At 40.1% G+C, this 21208-nt stretch overlaps 1 protein-coding gene across 4 annotated transcripts in view; it reads right to left on the reverse strand.

Annotated features, from left to right (window-relative positions):
* The window catches only part of PLEKHM3 (pleckstrin homology domain containing M3), a 218883-nt gene that overhangs the window by 37394 nt on the left and 160281 nt on the right, over positions 1-21208 (reverse strand). For 3 of the 4 annotated variants that reach the window (XR_010149857.1, XM_001140597.7, XM_016950390.4), the window contains exon 7: positions 2260-2417. The exons of the other annotated variant lie outside the window; for it this stretch is intronic. Coding sequence is in view for 2 of the 3 variants with exons in the window: in XM_001140597.7 (XP_001140597.2) it covers positions 2260-2417 (158 nt within the window). In the remaining variant the exon portion in view is untranslated. The remainder of the gene's footprint in view (positions 1-2259; positions 2418-21208) is intronic. 4 annotated transcript variants of the gene reach the window in all.

Genomic DNA, 21208 nt, shown 5'->3' on the forward strand with positions numbered 1-21208 from the left:
CCATAAAACTCACCCCTTTAAAGTATATACAATTCACTAATTTTTAGTGTAGTCATAAGACCATGCAACCATTACCACAATCTAATTACAGAACATTTTCATCACCCCAAAAAGAAACCTATACCCATGAGTAGTAACTCCTTTTCCTCCTTCCCCCAAGCCCTAGACAACCGCTAATCTATTCTCTTTATGGATTTGCCTATTTTGGACATTTTATATAAATAGAATCATGTAATATGTGGTTTGTGTCTGGCTTCTTTCCGTTAGCATGTTTTCAATGTTAATACATGTTGCAGCATGTATCAGTACGTTTTTTCTTTTTCTTTTTTTTTTTTTTTTTGAGATGGAGTTTCACTTTTGTTGCCCAGGCTGGAGTGCAATGGCGCAATCTCTGGCTCACCGCAACCTCCGCCTCCCTGGTTCAAGCAATTCTCCTGTCTCAGCCTCCCGAGCAGCTGGGATTACAGGCATGTACCACTATACCCGGCTAATTTTGTATTTTTAGTAGAGACGGGGTTTCTCCATGTTGGTCAGGGTGGTCTCGAACTCCCAACCTCAGGTGACCTGCCTGCCTTGGCCTCCCAAAGTGCTGGGATTACAGGCGTAAGCCACCACGCCTGGCTACTTTTTTTCTTTTTATAGCTGAATAATTTTCCATTTATCTGGATATATTACATTTTGTTTATCCATTCATCAGTTGATAGACAATTAAGTTGTTTCTACTTTTTAGCTATTACCAATGCTGCTGCTATGAACATTTGTGTACAAGTTTTATGTGGTGTGCATTTTGTTTTTTTTTTTAGACAGAGTCTTGCTGTGTTGCCCAGGCTGGAGTGCAGTGGCGTAATCTCAGCTTACTATAGCCTCCACCGCCTGGGTTCAAGTGATTCTCCTGCCTCAACCTCCTGAGTAGCTGGGGTTACAGGTGCCTGCTACCATGCCCGGCTAATTTTTGTATCTTTAGTAGAGACGGGGTTTCACCATGTTGGCCAGGCTGGTCTTGAACCCCTGACCTCAGTGATCCACCTGCCTCGGACTCCCAAAGTGCTGGGATTACAGGCGTGAGCCACCGCACCCGGCCTGGTGTACATTTTTTAGAGGTAACTAATCTCTAGGCTATGGGCTAAGTTACTGTTCAGCAGTGTCTTCTAATTTTACTCCCAGTGGTTCGTCCAGTTTGGGCCTTCCTCTGAGACTGCAATTTCCCACTGCCTCTCACTTGGCCATAAAAAGGCTGTGAGGAGTTTCCTCCCTTTAAGAGGTAGCTAATCTCTGGGCTATATAAGCTCTATAAGCTAAGTACCTGCTCAGGAAACTGGAGGCTGAACTCTGCCTCTGCCTCTGTGTGTGTGTGTGTGTGTATCTGCATGTCTATGTGTTTATGTGTCTGTTTTTCTGTGTGTGGGCCAACCCAAATTCCCGCATGTTTACAAATAGTCTTTAGGTTTTAGGAGAGGCTAAAAGGGCTGAGTCAACTCTCAATATCTTAGCTCTACCCTACGTGCTTCAACTCTCCCTGGCTGTATGCCTTACCTTCTGTTCTGAACCACAGTATAAGTGAGCCCTGCAGGGTGGGAAATGAGCCATGACATTCATGCCCAAAGAGGCCAGTGCACACACATACCGTGTAGATTTCTATTACGCTTTTGGGATGAAAGGAAAAGTAATATGTATCATTTTGTGAATCATCCATCAATCCATGGATGTGATGATGCCCAAATATTACTTTGGTTAGAAAAATCATCCCACATAAACTCCCATTTTTCTCTCCTTTGGATCCTAAAACTTTCATCGCTCCACTGCAGTGCATGCATCTGCGGAGAAAAGCACATGGCCAGGCAGCAGCTGCTCACCAGTGTCCTCTAGTTTTACCCCTGGCGGTCGGTCCAGTTTGGGCCTTCCTCTGAGACTGCAGTTTCCCATTGCCTATCATTTGGCTCTGAAAAAATTATTAAGATGCTTCCTCCCCAGTCTTCATTCTAAAATTGAACCTGAACACTCTCTGTTACCTAATAAGACAGAGTTAGGCAATGTTTCTTTGCAGCTCTGTTATCTCATTCTGGATAAAGGTAGCGAGGTAAGGGGTGGAAATAAATACAGGAAACCAAAGGGGGAAACATGTTCTCCAAGGACAAGGAAAACCTGATCCAGGGTAAGAGACAGAGATACACTACTTGACTAAAAGTTGGCCTGATTTGGCCAAAGAAAATGGCATATTACACATTTGGGTGTTCTTTTATGAAATAAGATATTCTGTACCTGCTTGTTGAAATATCCTCAAAAGGGTAGAGGATCTCTCCATTGTTACAGATTTCACAGATGAACCCCTTCTGGCTACAAAGACTGCAGCTGTACACGTGTGAGGTGGCAAATTTAATGACCTTGCCCAAGAATGGAGCCAGCTTTCCCTCTATTACCTGCAGAAAGAGAAATGGGACAGGGAAGCACATTTATTGAGAACAGAAGTCTTGTACACACAGGAAAGGAAAGGAATTCCTTTCCTTTACACAACAGGAAAACCTCTAATTATAATTTCTCAGCAACTCTGAGGAAGAAAAGACATAGTAGTTTTGCTCCAAAAGAACTTTCTGGTTTAAACCACTGGAGGTTGTAAATTAAGATGCTGAAACTTCTTTTGTATTCCTCTTGCTTTGTAGTATAGTGTAGAAGATTGAGGCCCAACAAATGGAGAACCCTGCTTGGATAGACCAACTTCACAGTTAGGGTGTGGTATAAGAGGAGTGTGGTAGGTTTCCCAGAGTAAACTGAAAACATACAGAGTAAATCTGAATGCATTAAGTTTATGTTGTAAATGCAATAATACCTTTTCTCTGATGAATTAATGGGATAGTTTTTTCACCATCTTCCCCAAGAACATATAGTAAATGGGGAAAAATAGGTTTCTTTTGCTGCTGGTAAGTATAGTAAAAAAAAGCTTGCAATTTGGCAGCCTGATGGCCATTTTCAGCCTGTAGGTTTTTTTCTTTTAACTCGTGATTTTTAAAATGAAGTAATTTAAAAATTGGGAAATTTCACATAAAAACCCAGATTTTTGGAAAAATCAGATGATCTAGCACAACTATGCTTGGATTCAACGTGATGATGATCCTGGCCACGCGAGGGGGCTGCCTGTTTCCACTGAGATATCTGCTCTCTGCCTGACAGCTGTTCCCATCAGGCCCCACAGTCTTGCATCTGCCTGCCTTCCACAGTGGCCTCACCTGTTGGCTTGCATACATCCCTGAGTTTGGAACTCATGTTCTGTTGATCATTTCTCACTTAACTAATACCCATGGGCTTCAAAGACTTCAGCATTTCACACGCCAGCTAGATAAAATCTGCCTTTGCTTCTCTCTAATTAATGCAGACACAAATACATGCTGGTTTTGACATAAGAAAACAATTGAAGATTACATTTAATTTGGAAATAGCTAGAAATAGCTGAAAATAGTTTCTTTCAAATGAATATAGTTACATTTATAATTTTACATAAAAATAATATCTGAGGGAGGCTGGGTGCTATGGCTCACGCCTGCAATCCCAGCACTTTGGGAGGCTGAGGCAGACAGATTGCCTGAGGTTAGAAGTTCGAGACTAGCCTGGCCAACATAGCAAAACCCTGTCTCTACTAAAAATACAAAAAATTAGCCGGGCGTGGTGGCAGGTGCCTGTAATTCCAGCTACTCAGGAGGCTGAGGCAGGAGAATCACTTGAACCTGGGAGGCGGAGGTTGCAGTGAGCCAAGGTCACACCATTGCACTCCAGCCTGGGCAACAAGAGTGAAACTCCCGTCTCAAAAAAGAAAAGAAAAAGAAAAAAATAGTATCTGAGGGAAATGTAGTATAAATCATACCTAAAGAGAAATTACAATGTCCAGGTGAGTAGGTAGTAGTGACTGGTAATACAAAAACAAGACTACAAAAAATGTAATCATGCCTTTTGTAAAAAATGAAGCTATATATAATACCAGAGATAAAAACCGAAGTGGTTTTTAAACATCATGGAATGATCCATGTTTTAGAAATAAATATAATGGTGGTTCCATTCAATTGCCAGACAGGGTACCCTCCCATGTGTGGAAATGTCTGCTCCAAGCCAAGGCTAGGCTTTGGGTCCCACAAAGATGATTTCTCTGGAAGACTGTGGTGAGGTTGCACCAGGAGGTGCCTTTGCCTCTTGCCTCCCACCCCGGTCATTTGCAAGGGAAAGGAGCTGGAGGTACGGGGAGAAAGATCTCCTTCAATTGAAAGTCCCTCCCCTTCAACACTAGAGAACTGAGCCATGCATTTCTTCGAGGTCCAAGGCCATGCTTGGTGCATAGGCAAGACTTGCTTCGGCCCCAGGTGTGGTGACTTAGATTTAAGAAACCAATTATGAGTGGAAAATGAACCTCTAGTTCAACTGTGCCAAATGAAGCAGCCCCCCAGTGCCTACCCTGCCTTGCCCCTCCCCATCATGAACCATGAAAACCCCTCTGATGGCCTCAAGGCAGTGCCTGCAGGCCGAGGCCCTTCTGGGGGTTTCCATCTTTCTTCCACCAGACTCCAAGCCCACTCTCCTCCAAGACAGTGTTGTCTTTTCTCACCCAGAGTATTAACACTACTAAGTCTTTCACCTTAATTTATGACTCAGGATTTATTCACGTCCTGCCCACTCTAGGCTCACAGAAATAAAATCAAGTGCTAGACACACTGGCTGCCACTAAGGCACTAGCTTCGGAAGCTGGTGGTGGCAGCAGGGGTTGCCACCTGGCGTGCTGGGCCCTGGCAGTGCCTCTGCTGATTGAGCCCTTTCTCAGTTAATGGGTGTCGAGTTGGGTCATCTGTCCACCGACCCGGTCTTTATGTAAGCAGCCGTGGGCTGTGGGCAGATAGGACCTCAGAGATGCAGCATGAGGCTCTTAAAAAAAACCTGGCCATTCACTGCCTCTAATTCCCTACTGCTTTGGCATATTGGGCAATGTATTACCTCCTTAAAATAATAAAAGAATAACTTTTCTATGAAAAAGAGATAAATAAATATAATGGTGGTTAACTCTAGGGAGGGCAATAAGTCAGAAAAGCAATATATATATATATATATATTAGAAAAGCAAAAACACAACTATATACAAAGTTTATATATATATATATATATATATATATATATATATATATATATATATATGCTCTCCAAACTCATTTTCTATTTCTTAATATGTATCTCCTGGTGCAAGCAAATTGTCACTTTGTATATAGCTGTGTTTTTGCATTTGAAAAAACAATGTATAATAATTTTGCATTAAACTGAAGAAGGCTTTGTAAGAGTAGAATTTATTTTCTTAGTAAAGGGGGTAGAAATTATCCTGGCTGTTTTGAGTCAAGCATACATTTCCCACCATTCTTCAACTTACTTTTCTCTCCATTACCTTTAGGAAGCCATAGATAGACCTTCTTTTATTTATGTTCTCTGAGGAACCATTAACTCCAATAAACCCCAGTAAGGCATGCTCCTAATACCAACACATGAGATATACTTTCTAAGAAACAGCCACTACCAAATCATATATGCAACCACCAGTAAACACTTTTTAATGCGTGATGGGGTTATTTCTAAATTGTGATGGTAGCACTTCAGTTGAGTTTGGTTTTCTCATTTTACTCTTCTCTAAACAACCAAACTTAATGAGGCATTTAAAGAGAGGCACTAACAAACTATAGTCCATTTAGGGGGAAACAACCAGGATAGAGAACAGTCTGGAAACCAGGTGAGTAAAGGTTGATGAAACTGGGAAGAGAAGACCTTGAGGAAGACATGAGAGTTATTATCTAGGCTCTAAAGGAGAAGTTTGAGCATCTTGTGCATAAAGTTTTTTCTCTATTTAGATTTCCTTGGAGAAAGGGTGTGAACATTTTGAAGGCTCTTGAAATATTTCACCAAATTTACACTGTTAGCAATGTATATTTATTCTTAAATAGGGACCTTAATAAGCTCTGGGGATTGGTATCTGTATAATATTCAGTCTTCCTTGAAAACAATGTGATACATATCTCCATTTTATTAAATCTTCACTTATTATTGCTTAATACAAATTTATTTCCTTGTACAAGCTACTCACATTTATTATTTAGTTTAAGGTTAAACTTTTGTATATTTTTCTTATTAGCGATTGCTGGTATATTAGAATATATTGACATTTGTGTGCATTTACTATATGACAATAATTACTGAATTTCCATTGATGCTAATTACTTTTAGGTGATTCTTTTGGTTTTTCTAGTATTATATCTCTTGTTTATGTTTCATTTCTTGTTGCATCACCCAGGGCTCCTAAAACAGTATTAATAATGGTACTAGTGGTTATTTTTATTATTTCAGTAAGAATCAAACTGGAACTTATGGAGTTTATAGTGAATGACTCATTTTCTCCATTAAATACGTATATCCCGTCATTCACCACATTTCATTTATTCCCCCTCTTTTAAAATAACTGCTATACTGAGATATAATTCACATACCATGTGATTCACCTATCTAAAGTCTACAATTCAATGGTTCTTAGTTTATTCACAGAGTTGTGAAACATCACCACAATCGATTTTAGGGCATTCCACTAACCCTCTGAAAAAACTCTATATCCATTAGTAGTCACTTCTGTTTTCCCTCTACCATGCCCCTGCAAGCCCAAGGAACCAATAATTTACTTTCTGTCCAGATGCAGTGGCTCATGCCTGTAATCCCAGCACTTTGGGAGGTTGAAGCGGGCAGATCACCTGAGGTCAGGAGTTCACGACCAGCCTGGCCAACATGGTGAAACCCCATCTCTACTAAAAATACAAAAAAATTATCCGGGCATGGTGGTGTATGCCTGTAATCCCAGCTACTCGGGAAGCTAAGGAAGGAGAATTGCTTGAACCCAGGAGGCAGAGGTTGCAGTGAGCTGAGATGGTGCCACTGCACTCCAGCCTGGGCAACAAGAACAAAAACTCCGACTCAAAAAAAAAATATATATATATATATACATATATACTTTCTGTCTTTATAGATTTGCCTATTCTGGAGCTTTCATGTAAATATGATCATATAATATGTAGTCTTTTATGACTGCTTCTTTCACTTAGCATAAAGTGTTCAAGGTTCATGCTGATTTTCTTTTAAATGCCTTCACTGTAAGTCTCTTTTTTCCACCCTACCCTAGACTTTTATCTCTCCTCTCTAGATTAATAAACTAATCTCCTAGTTTTATTTCTAGATGTCAGTCTTTTTTCTTAGATCCATCATGCATACATATTAATCAGTTTTAGACATCACTTTCATCACATACCATCTCTTCCCTCAAACCTTTGGTGAATTCTTCATTTTTGAGATGGAGTCTTGCTCTGTCACCCAGGCTGGAGTGCAGTGGTGTGATCTAGGCTCACTGCAACCTCTGCCTCCCAGCTTCAAGCGATTCTCCTGCCTCAGCCTCCCAAGTGGCTGGGATTACAGGCATGAGCCACCATGCCCAGCTAATTTTTTGTATTTTTAGTAGAGGTGGGGTTTCACCATGTTGGCCAGGGTGGTCTCAAACTCCTGAGCTTGTGTGATCTGCCTGCCTCGGCCTCCCAAAGTGCTGAGATGATAGGTGTGAGCCACTGGGCCTGGCGAATTCTTAAGTGTATCATTAATCAAAACTCTTCACTCTTTCATTTCATAAAATTATATTGAGTTACTACGTCCCAGACACTCAATGTAGAGTGAACTGGACAAAACTGGAGCTTATATTTTGCCTGGTATGCAAGTGGATTCCATATTAGCCATCCAAACTCATTTCGTATTTCTTAACATGTACCTCCTGTTGTGAGCAAATTTTCCCCTATGTAGAACATGCTTGCTCTTGCTCCTGTGCCTTCATCCATGTCATTCCTCTATCTGGAGTTTCACTTTTCTTAACCCTTACTTAAATTTCATGTAGGCTTCACGGCTCAGATCTACCCTGTCTTGATCTAGAAAGCCATCTTTGGCTACTTCAGACACCATAAATCTCTTGTGTTTCTCCCTAGAAATTAACTTTTACATCATATAATACAGAACTTGATGCTGTTTTGTACTCTTTGCTTTTAACATACGATTGTTTTGCTTATCCAATTGTAGACTGAACATTTAAAAATGATGATATTTGACAATTTTTACCCATACAAATGGCAATTTTATATGGAGAAATCTAAGAGAATATAAATTGCTTGAGGGCAAAGACAGTCTCATACTTGTTTGAAATATCCCGTCTTCCAGGCACCCAAGTTCTTGTTGACTAACCAAGGACACTTTTCTGTCTTTACCCCTGGCTGTCAGCAGTCATATCTTAGGTTGTCTTGTGTCGCAAACATTTTCAATCGTTCTGCTGTGTGATTCAAGGAGGAGGGTAAAGAGTGCATGGCCTCTGTGGCAGCTCAGCTATTCAGGGATCCTTTTGCTTCTTTATACTTGATTTACTTGATTAATTGCTCTTCCCATTTGTCAGCTTACGTTCATGGCCATGTTCCAAATGGCTGAAGCTGCTGGAATTTTTTTATCCAAAAAAGTGAGGTAATAGTACGAAGTTTATTTTAGAATTTACAAACATTCCTTTAATATTGTAGAAGGAAAACCTTACATTTATAATTTTCCAGGGGTAAAGATATATTCAGAAGGGTTAATCTTGTCTTTGAATACAACTATTAGAAACACTAGGAACAGAATCCGGCCATCCTAGCATCTGGTCCAGAGGTTTCATCACTATGAAGAAGTGGGCTCCAGGTGTGATTTCTCCTAGGGTTCTTTTTGAAAAAGCATACATACATAGACACACACACACACAAAATTATATAAATCATTTTATATATAATACATACATAAATGCATACATACACACATAGACATATACATTTATGTTTATAAATATATTATTTATTTATTTATTTTGGATAAGTGCTCAAAAATAAATCAATTGTCTTTCCTCCCACCATCCCAAGAGCCTTAACTTTCACTCCCACTTCCTAGCCATCTTGGTAGGGGCTTAAGGGGCCATATTATACAAATACTAGGAAGGCAGAGTGGCCTCAAATATTAGACCAAAGCCAGAGGAGCATACTACCTTCAGGTTCCAACCAAGAATGAAGAATAGAAAAGAGCTGCCAGAATGCCACTGGGCCATTGGATCTGAAAATGACTATGGGTGAGACAAAGTCAAATGAGGCATCCTGGCCAACAAGTACACAACAGTGAGAAAAGTCAGACATTTGAACTCTGCTATGTCAACCCTAAACTGCTGTGACTTGCTAGAGTGACCACAGTCCTCAACAGGGCTCAGCGTGGGGAAAAGTCCTAGAAACAGTGTGCTCTGGCTAGAGTTGATGCAGGGGAATCTACTATCACTGAGATCAAGCCAGGACCAACTAGGACAAAATGAACTTCAAAATGACTTCCTTAACTGGTCAAAGCTTATTATTATTATTTTTTAAATCTAAACATGGTAGAGTTTTTGCTTCTCAGAAACTGGGGTATTTTCCAATGGATAGTGGTGGACTCATTAGGGAGTCTCCCAGAGGGGCTGGCCTTCGGGAGCTTTCCATACGCCATCATAACTCAGTTGTCTCTGGGTATTGGGAAGTAGTGGGGTAGAGTGGAAAAAGCAAGGCTGATCTGAGGACAAATTCTAGCTCATCTACTTTCCAGCTGTGAGACTTTGGCAAGCTACTTAACCTCTTTGAGTCTCAGTTTCCTTAACTGAAAAATTAGGACAGTATCCACTTTGCAGGGTTGAGAGAAGGATCAGATTTAATACATTGAAAGCATCGAATATAGTGTCTGACTTACAGCAAGGGATCAATAAATAATAGCTAATTAGCTTATCCCAATCTAAATAGAGATTTTCTATGATTTAGACTCATTCCTCCTTTTAAACACTTGAGATTTACATCAAGGGGAAGGAAAAAAGCTATGAAGGCCACATGTCATTTTTTTTTTTTAAAGGAAGACATCAAGTTGTTCATCTGTTTGGATGGGATCAGTAGAAATTAATGTAAAGCAGTCACATCCATTTCTTCTGATATTATCTGTTTGGATGGGATCAGTAGAAATTAATGTAAAGCAGTCACATCCATTTCTTCTGGTATTGCTGTAAATAAGAAAACAGGGCTTGTACAAGCATACATAATTTTGCCAAGGCCAAAATGCTAGGGGGAAGACATTTAACATGCCTCAAAATTAATTTGAATCACTTATGTAAGATAACATCTTAGCAACACCTGGAAATTGTGTCTTACTCCTTTCCTACTTGTACTTAAATTAGTCATAGGCTAATATAACTTTATAACAACCCCTCAAAAAGTCAAAAGGACACTTCATCTTTAGCATTAGAAGGCTGGTAGTTTTTAGTTAAACCAGGTGGTCATTTGGTATATGACTAGTGATAGTGAAACAGACCTGAGATGAGGTTTAGTTATCTCTATTTATTCCCTCAAAGGGCATGTCTACGTGAACAAAATCATGACAGTGTAATTAGAAGGAAACGTGTAGCTCTTCCCCCATTTCCTTGCTTCCCTGCACTCAACCTCCTTTCCCTTTCTCCATATACCAAATTGCCCTATCTCCTTGAGAAAAGGCAGATGTCCAAAATAGGGTGAAAGTTTGTTTCTGTTTTCCATTAAACTTAATGTCTTGTACTAAGGAAGGTACTAGTCTGATTTATTTACTTGGGGAGTGTGTATATATGACTATTTCAGAGGTGTTATACTAACTGGGTATTCAAAGAATACACATTTTCATTCGTAACAAAATTAGGTCACCTTATTGCCCTGTAACACAAGGACAAAATGCAGCATCAAGCTTATATCGTCTTCCAGATTTTGCTATTTTTCACCTTTGCAGTCTGTCTATAAATTCTTTTCACCATCATTTTAGGTACTTCTAGAACTCAAGGAACTGCCAAATATCACTTTCCACCATCCAGTCCCTGACAAATATGTCAAATATGCTTACCCTTCTTGTGTGAAAGAAGCCCATGAAATCTGCCTGGTTGAACTTCCAGCTCAGGGATACACACATTTTGCCTCCCTCTTCTATTCTGGTCAAGATGGTCAGCATTGGAATTTGAGGCCTATGGCTTTCTTGCAGACTAAGACAACAGACTTTATTTGATTTACTTTCTTGCAGACCAATCAAAAATTACAATTAAGTTAAAAAATAACCTAGTGCTGCCTTCCCCAAACCACAGTTTCAGAAACAGCTGCTTATTACTCATGTGTGGCACCAGGAAATTGCAGTGTCATGTTCAAGGTCTGCAGCCAATAGAGATCTGTGGGATTGGGAAAGGGGCACAAATGATTCTTTTATGTTGGTTACCTTCACTCCCTCAGCACCACCACAAAATTCAAAATTTATGGGGGGCGGGGAAGACAGAGAACTAGTAACCTGGGCAAGAAAAAAGAGAGGAAAAAGCTCTTTCTCATCAAATTTCCTTATGCATTGGCTAATTCCTTCCCTCTGATTTGTCAATTTACCTTCCATTTCAAAACAAGCTTCCTTAGCCATTGTGTAACATCTAGATTTGGAGCGACTGTCGGGAATGCTTTGGTGAAGAGGGCTGCTGCACTTGACAAACAACTCCGTCTCTGAAAGTCTAACCAAAAGACCCAATTCACAGTGAACGGTCACCTGCCACTCACTAGGAACAGGCTGGCTTGACGAAATGGAAGAATCAACATTGTCACACATTGTGAAATAATTTCCCATATAGTTTAGTTGCATTTGCCCGGCCAGACAACCATGAAAGGTTGCATTTTGTTTCTAGGGTCATTTCTCAGTTCATTTAATAGATGGGTAGAGTGAAGTCTAGTGGCCTTGGCCAGGTGAGTTCATGGGAAGTTAGGAAAAAACAGCCTGTGGATTCTGCTCAAGCTTGAAAATCCTAACACACCTCACGAGACTATTCTGAATCCTCAATTTTAAATTTTACTTCTCTTACTCATCAATCCTTAAAAATAGAAAATAAAAAGTAAGCTGGATGTGGGGGCTGATGCCTGTAATCCCAGCACTTTCGGAGGCCAAGGTGGGAGGATCACTTGAGCCTAGGAGTTCCAGACCAGCCTGGCAATGAAGTGAGATCCCTATCTCTGTAAAAAATTAAAAAATTAGCCGATTGCAGTGGTATGCACCTGTAGTCCAAGCTACTTAGGAGGCTGAGGTGGGAGGATCCCTTGAGCCCAGGAATTTGAGGCTGCAGTGAACTACAAGCTATGATTGGGCCACTGTGCTCTAGCCTGGGTGACAGGGCGAGACCCCGTCTCAAAATAAATAAATATCACCAAAGTATATGGGATATTCCTATTTCAAAAAGTTGTTCAAAACTCCATTTTCCCATAATTAACCTTTGAGCTCCTTATCATGGCTCAATGCTGGGATGTTTGTACATAAACATAGAAGTGTCTCTTTTCTAATTAGCTGCTCCTCACCCTCCCCAATCCATTATGGGACTACTCTAACAAGACTTAAATTTTGGCTAATCAAGCACTTTACTGAGGGTGGATTGTGATGCCACCAATTAGCTCTTATCTGATCCTCTCCCAAAGGTGATAATTTCTGCTTAGAGCTGGGTAACTATGTGATAGTTTAATCTGGTTTAATGCAATTGGGTAGATTTATGAGTGGCCACCATCACTCCTATCAAATTACATTTTGCTCTCTGCTGGAAACTAGGTCTTAGGGAATAAAAGATTTAAAAAATTTCAATTTCATTTTTCTCAGTGGCTAGAATGGCAAAGATGAAACCGAGAAGGCACATTTCTTATCCAGAAAAATATATGGGATGGGGTCTACTTCAGACAGCTTTTCTGCACTAAGTGCCTCAAGGGGTGTGGTTTAGTTAAACCACAACTCCATGGAACTTAATGAAGCATTTGCAAAGAGTAAGTACAAGAATGTGGTCCAAATATTCTGAGCTCAAAACAGGTTATATGATCTGATATAGGTACATGTGTTTTATTTATGAGGAAAATAAACTACAGTATTTTAAATTGAGACAATTCCAGAAAATTCTCATAGATGGTCAGCAGAATTTTGCTTCTCTGTTGAGTTAGTTACATGTTTGAAATAAATCTGATTTAGGTCTCTACTATTCCTTTTAGCCCGAGTTCTGACATTACTGACCCATTGAGCAGTAAATGAGGAAAAGTTCTAAGCAGACTTTTTAACTCACCTTCGTTACTTAATATATGAGAAAACTGAGCCCAGAGAGGTGATGAGCTCTACCTAAGATCACCCAGCTGATTAGTGACAGCTTCTGACTCACTTTCTTAAGCACCCCTCGCTACTCCAAGGAAGGGGCCTTTCTGAGGGCATCTGAGGTCAGAGTGTAGCCCCAGGGTTTGGTTCAGCTCAGGAATTCTGAGGTCACTGGATGCCTACTGACCCACCTTGTAGAAATGTAAGATTTCTAAAACTGAGTCCCTGCACAGAAGCAGGATTGTGCAGACTAAATTAGCCCAGGTTTAGATCCACAGTTTTGATCTGAACTGGATCTGCCTTTGGCTTATTGAAAAATAATACCTCTAGTCCTTATATGAAGTTCTTGTATAAAAATTCTTTTAATGGTCACATCTCATGCAATTTTCTGAATATGAAGATGATCTTTAACAGCATCTTATTGGCTCAACTACGGGGAAACTCATAAATTAAAGTTACACAAAATTCTCGGACAGAAATGGATTTATCATCAACTTAAACCCTAGGCGGCCGGGCGCAGTGGCTCACGCCTGTAATCCCAGCACTTTGGGAGGCTGAGGGGGATGGATCACCTGAGGTCAGGAGTTTGAGACCAGCCTGGCCAACATGGCGAAACCCCGTCTCTACTAAAATTACAAAAAAATTAGCCGAGGGTGGTGCTGCATGCTTGTAATCCCAGCTACTCAGGAGGCTGAGGCAGGAGAATCACTTGAACCCGGGAGGCGGAGGTTGCAGTGAGCCAAGATCGCGCCAGTGTACTCCAGCCTGGCCAACAGAGTGAGACTCCGTCTCAAACAAACAAACAAACAAACAAACACACACCTTAGGCTATTTGCCAAAACTAGAGAAGTAACTTTATTAAAAGGAGAAGCAACTACAGCTGAGGAAAAACAGAAAGCAAAACAAAGCAACTCCCTGTATGTACGTATGTGGGAGAAACTAAAGAAATATGGCTTTTCAGAAACAGAGGAAAAACAAAAGTAGCATTACCTGATCATGTAGGGGAATGAACCATAAGAGTTAGGAGAGACATGAAAGGCTGAGAGCAAAGAAGGGAAGAAGTAGGGAAGGATGAAAGCAATAATAATAATAATAACAATGATAGTGATATTTTAAAAAAGAAAAAATTGGGCTTGATGGTTCTGTGGCAATTTTTTTTTTAAGTTTAAAAAATAGAGAACACAGATGCTTATAAAGAGGGAAGAAAGTTTCATTGCTCAATGAAGCTGATTGAGATCTGAAATGGGAGTTGGAAATCTTGGTTTCTATTCCCAGCTATGTCCCCAGTAAGCTCTATGACCTTTTCTGTTAATCACTTAACTTCTCCATGCCTCAGTTTCCTCATCTACAAAATAAAGTGATTCTATTCAGTCATTCAAAACTAGATGATCAATAGGGATCTCTTTCAATTTGAAGATTGTACGATTTTATAATTAACCAACAAGGAAGACATCAAAAGAAACTTGTTGAATAGCTCCAAGAATGTTGCAAGGGAATATCTGCGGAGCTAGATAAAAGGTGAGTTTAACCAGACTAATTAGAAGATACTCCAGGAAATTCTCAACAAAAGTGAAATAATGTCACCAGCTTTTTGTTCCCCTGCCTGCTGAGCTCCATTCAAAGAGGGAAGTAAGGCCTTTTAAGAATCATCCCCTCACAGGTATGCAACCAGTTATCAGTTTTCCTGAAAACCTCTACAAATCCCTTCCTTTCATCAATGCATTTAATTAGTTAATGTTTAGATAGCACTTTCGGGATGTAAAGTACAATATAAGGGCTCAACATTATTATTACTTAACAGCTTTTATGGGACCAGCCATTCCTGAGATTAAATGAGAAACTAAAGTGAGTCCCTGGTTAGAAGGTTGTGATCTAATACATTGCTGGCTCACTGATGAGGAAAAACAAGCCCTGCATGTACATTGAAATAGGTGCTTTTATTAGCCTGTATATCATTGTCTAAGATGGTTGGGGATTTTTACTCTTTGCTTCAAGGTCCACAAGTAGAAGCCACAACTTTCAATACAGTAGTGATTACAATTTCACATGTCCTATATTTCTAGAATATTATCTGTTGTGTCTGCAGTGTCTGTATGCCTGGGCACCTGTACATCCAGAATATGGATTCAAATACATGGGAATTTGCTATACAATAAAGGTGGGGAAGATGAATTTTTAAATAAATGATGTTGGGGCAAGTGGTTAGCCACCAGGGAAAGCAAATAAGCTGGATCCCTAACTCATCTCATAAAAACTGTATTTTCAGGCCGGGCATGGTGGCTCACACCTGTAATCCCAGCACCTTGGGAGGCCGAGGTGGGCGGATCACCTGAGGTTGGGAGTTCGAGACAAGCCTGACCAAAATGGACAAACCCTGTCTTTACTGAAAATACAAAAGTAGCCAGGCGTGATGGCACACGCCTGTAATCCCAACTACTTGGGAGGCTGAGGCAGGAGAATTGCTTGAACTTGGGAGGCGGAGGTTGCGGTGAGCCGAGATCGTGCCTTTGCACTCCAGCCTGGGCAACAAGAATGAAACTCCGTCTCAAAAACAAACAAAAAAACTGTATTTTCTTTTTTTTGAGATGGAATCTTGCTCTGTCGCCCAGGCTGGAGTGCAGTGGCACGATCTTGGCTCACCGCAACCTCTGCTTCCTGGGTTCAAGTGATTCTTCTGCCTCAGCCTTCCGAGTAGCTGGGACTACAGGTGCACACCACCATGCTCGGCTAATTTTTGTATTTTTAGTAGAGATGGGGTTTCACCATATTGGCCAGGCTGGTCTTGAACTCCTGACCTCATGATCCGCCCGCCTTGGCCTCCCAAAGTGATGAGATTACAGGTATGAGCCACCATGTCTGGCCTTTAAAAACTATATTTTCTGATAAACTGAAGACTTAAATATAAAAAGAAAACCATAAAATATTTTAAAAACTGTAACATTAGGGAAAAATATTAGAAATTTAGAATATTAGAAAAATAGAATTTACCCCATTTATGTGGGGTAAATATTTTGTAATCTTAGATGCTATAAAAAAGTAATAAATCTAAATATATAAAGTAAACAATTAGTTCAATATAAAATATCATTTAAAAGTCAAATGACAGAAACAAAAAAAAATTTCCTATTTATATGAAAAAAGTGCCAATTTCCTTAATATACACAAAGCTCTCTTAAATTAATAAGGCAAAGACCAACGTTATAACTTAAACACATGTTAATAAAAAGGCAATTCAGAAAAACTACAAATGGCCAATAATGATATTTAAAAGATGCTCAACTTTACTTCTCATGGAAAAAACACAAATTAAAACAACACTGTGAAGTTAATTTTTATTTATCAGATTGGCCAGGATTAAAAATATTGTTAATATAGAAAATTAATGTGTGTTCAGGAAAACAGGCACTCTCAAGACAGTGAATGGAAGTATTAAATTGGTTCTACCTTTTCAGAAGGCAACTGGCAATATTTATTGAACTGCGAAGCATGCATACCCTTTGACCTAGCAGTCTTACTTTAATGAATTTACACTACAGAGATATTCACACAAGTGTACAGGGAAATGTGGAGGGTGTTCACTGCAGTATAGGTCCTCAAAGAGAAACACTGGCCAGATTAAAAACACACACCCACACACAACTTAGGTTTAGCTGGGCGTGGTAGTGTGGGTAGTGTGCACCTTGTAGTCTCAGCTACTTAGGAGGCTGAAGTGGGAGTATCCTTTGACTCTAAGATTCTGAGGCCAGCTGGGCAACACAGTGAGGCCCTGTCTCTTAAAAAAAAGCAAACAACAACAACAACAACAAAACAGGTTTAAGTTACCTTGCTTAACTTACCTAGCTTACACCTCAGTTACTTTAGGTATAAGATAACTCTGTTATGCAGCCAGTAAAAAGAATGAGGTAAATCTTCATGTGTACTAAATGTGTATACATGCCCAAATATCCACAGTATAATGTGAACTGGAAAAGACAAAGCACAGAAAGGTGGCATAGTCTGATCCCATTACAAAAATGTAACATTTGTAATTGTGTACAATTGTCTGGAAGGACACAGACTGGCTACAGTGAACAAAAGCTACCACTGTAGTGGGATGTAGGGGAGAAAAGGGCTGACTTGAAAAGCTCAGGCGATCCTCTGCCTTAGCCTCTTGTGCAGCTAGGACTACAGGTGTGAGCCATTGCACCTGGCTGATTTTTAAATAATGAATATGAATTGTCACTTTTATAACAAATATTTAAATTGTTAAAAAAAAAAAACCAATGACAGCTCTACAAAGCATGGCTTTAGAAGTAAACAAACATAATCTGCATACGCATATACATAAACATTATAAAAATGTAGAAAGTCTCTATTTTTTTGGTTTTAGATGACCTGTGTTTTCACTTGTCCCTAATAATATGTTTATTTTCACAAAAGTTCTTGAAAATTGCCTATCAATGAATCTGTCATGACTATATCAGGCTTGTTTGCTTCCCATGAGACTTGTCTGCCTAATCAGAATGTTCCCTTACTTATGGGTCTCTTAGGCTTCAGCACATTCAATTAGAATGACTTATGCAGTGTCAATAGCCATATCTAATACCAGGCGATTTAAGGATGGTTTTTGTTTACATGATTAACACTGAATTCTAGACACTTAAACTTATCTCTTTAAATACTTGACTGGGACTTAAGTAACCAATCAGTTAGGACGCATATTGCCGTTTTCTATTAGGAATTCACTCACATGTTTTAAATGCCCTCTTCCAACCAAGATTCAGGTCTGCTCCGCCAGGGCTTTTTCCCTCCTGCCCTAACAGAGATGACCCACTCTTACTGGTTTCATCCCTTCAGGCACATTTGTAATGAACAGTAAAAGGAGGAGAAACAGTATTGGTATCAGATTTTTTTAGTCCATTCCTCATCTATTCAGTGGTCACAATAATTTCATACCACTCAAAGTACTGTGCCAAGGAAGTATATTACCCAATCTGAAGATTTTTTACCACTTAGTTTGAGGTCATTCCAAGGAAAAGTCAATGTACTGACCGACCTGCCTTAGACTTGGCCCGAAGAAGGAAATGAAAACCATGGTTTTGCAATAGGAGGGCATTCAAAGATAAGATTAGTTTCAAAAAGAAAAGCATTTTGAATAGCATGCCCACCTGAGACATGTTCAGAGGTTCAGTAAAATCTAAATAGAAAAGAGTCCTAAAAAAGGAAACAGCCAATTTTCCTGAGGGTTGAGGGCAGACAGTCTGTGATCTGGCTCAGCCCCTAATGTCCTTCTCTGCACCACCTTGATCAGCTGCCTTTCCCATGCTAGCTTCTCTGAAACACCAGGCCAGAGGAAGGGAGAGCTGACGCCTATCTAGATTCATTTGCTCCTGCTAGCAGCTCTAGCAGAGGGAAACCATCCACCGGGGCAGAATTTTGTAGGAGTTGTAGAGGTTTCAGTTTTCCTTGGGCTCCCTGTCCTTCATGAATGTGACTAACTGAAGAAAAAGGATTTTACTTCGTTCCTCACAGCCCGTTTTCTTAAGTGAAGATAACTCAGCTAATTGAAACTCCAAGCAGCTGTAGACTAGCTTATGTAAACTGAGAGAAGAGGTTTTGTTGGTTATCTCTTTTTAAAAAATTACATTAAAAAACTGAAGTATAACACATATAAGGTAAAGTGCATAAATGTTAAATATATTACTCAATGAATTTTTAAACATGTATGTGAAGCTACTACTGTCTTATCTTCTCTCCTGTCCTCTAGTTTCAACCATTCCAAACCATTCTCTATGCCATCACCAGAAAGATCTTATTAAAATATAGATCTGACCAAAGAATACTAATAATGACATCAACAACAATCACCACCATTCCCATAGCACTGACTGACTGTTTGATATGTGCCGTCACTGCTCTAGGCTTTTATTTATTTATTTGAGACAGGGACTCCCTCTGTCATCCAGGCTGGAGTGCAGTGGCGTAATCTTGTCTTACCGCAACCATCTCTGCCTCCTGGGCTCAAACGATCTTCCCACCTCAGCCTCCCTAGTAGCTGGGAATACAAGTACATGCCACCATGCTCGACTAATTTTAAAAATTTTTTGGAGATAAGGTCTCCCTATATTGCCCAGGCTGGTCTCGAACTCATGGGATCAAGTGATCCTCCTGCCTTGGCCTCCTAAAGTGTTAGGACTGCGCCCAGCCTTGCCCTAGGCTTTTAATTCATTGCCTCATTTATGATAATACATGCAAAGCACTTAGAACACTGGAAGGCACACAGTGAGCATTAAAAAAAAAACTATTATTTCTGGCCAGGTGCAGTGGTTCACGCCTGTAATCCCACCACTTTGGGAGGCCGAGGCGGGCGAATCACCTGAGGTCAGGAGTTTGAGACCAGCCTGACCAACATGGAGAAATCCCGTCTCTACTAAAAATACAAAATTAGCCAGGCATAGTGGTGCATGCCTGTAATCCCAGCTACTGGGGAGGCTGAGGCAGCAGAATCGCTTGAACCCAGGAGGTGGAGGTTGCGGTGAGCTGAGATCGCGCCACTGCACTCTAGCCTGGGCAACAAGAGTGAAACTGTCTCAAAAACAAACAAACAAAACTATTATTTCTGTTATTCACAATAGTTCCAAGAGGTCAATTCATAGGGGATAAAACTGAGGCTTAGAAGGCTTAAGTCATGTGCCCGGGGTTGCCCAGCTTGGAAGTACAGAGTAGGGAGCTGGACTCTCAGAGCTTAAGCCCTAAGCACTAAGCTTTAGTGTCTTGCTAGAGCTGGGTTTTTTTAATTTTTATTTTTTTTATTTTTTCATTTTTTATTGAAAAGCCCCTGAAGCCTCTTCTGCCCCTGGAGGATGAGGTTTAACTCCTCAGCATGCCCTATAAAGTCTTCCCCAAGCTAGGGACAGCCTCTTTTTCCTCACTTGCTTCTAGTCTTTATCTACCATGTACTCATATTCTGCTCTTGTGTTGCCTGCCTATTCCCTGAAAAATCTATTATGGTAATAAGTACCATTTATTGCTATTACCATGTATGAGTTCTGGGTGCTTTCTGTATTTCATTCCAATTCTCTCTGTAACTTCCCCAAATGAGTATTATACTCATTTTGCAGATAAGTAAACTGAGACATAGAAAGATTAAAGAACTTGTTTATGGTCAGAGAGCTAATATGCATCAAAACTGGAATTTGACCTCAGGCCTGTCTGATTTTAATGCTAGGTTCTTTCTCCTCTATGCGAATTCCTCTCAAGTCACACTCTTTCACATCTGGCTCAAATGTCACCTAGTTTCTAAGGCATTTGTGACTTTGTTCACCAGTTTGCGTCCTCTTGCTCTACTGCCATCCATAGTTATGAACAGATCACTTGTTAAGAAAGAAGTGCTCTTGCTTAATTTCTATTCTAGGCCTTTCCAAGTGCATTCAACCTTTGCATTCAAAAAGCTAAACTAAGTATTTCTGGAACATTCCTACTGCAAGCTCTGGATCCAAACATTTAAATTGCAACTTTGTCCAAACAAAATGGCAAGTCTTTGACCAGACCGGGTTATGGCCTACTGGCAGGAACACAGAGGGCAAATGGAGAAGTTGCTGCCACCACTAGAGCACCACATGGACTTCAGAAGAACCTCTAGGGGATGTGTGATTCCTGAGCTCCTGGGACATGGGTCATTCCTGAGGAATGAGCTAGCCAGCTCTCTAAACAAGAGGACAACGGAGGGTGGATTCTGTGGGCTGCCAGAAAGGCCATAATGGGCAATTTTTAAATTGATTGTGAAAAGCATTTTATTATTGGAATAGCTGACATTCTTGTTGATTATGCAGGGTAAAAAAAAAAATACCCTAACATTTGAACATTTGGTACATGTTCAGCTCCTTCTGTACATCAAAAGTGAATATTAATGTACAATCTATACAAGTCTCTCAACTTGTCAGGAAGTGGCTCTGTAATTGCTTCCTGACAAGTTCTGGCAGCATTTGGTTGTCATCACTCAATCTTACTT

This window comes from Pan troglodytes, chromosome 13 (assembly GCF_028858775.2).
Source record: "Pan troglodytes isolate AG18354 chromosome 13, NHGRI_mPanTro3-v2.0_pri, whole genome shotgun sequence".
In the NCBI taxonomy this organism is placed as follows: domain Eukaryota; kingdom Metazoa; phylum Chordata; class Mammalia; order Primates; family Hominidae; genus Pan; species Pan troglodytes.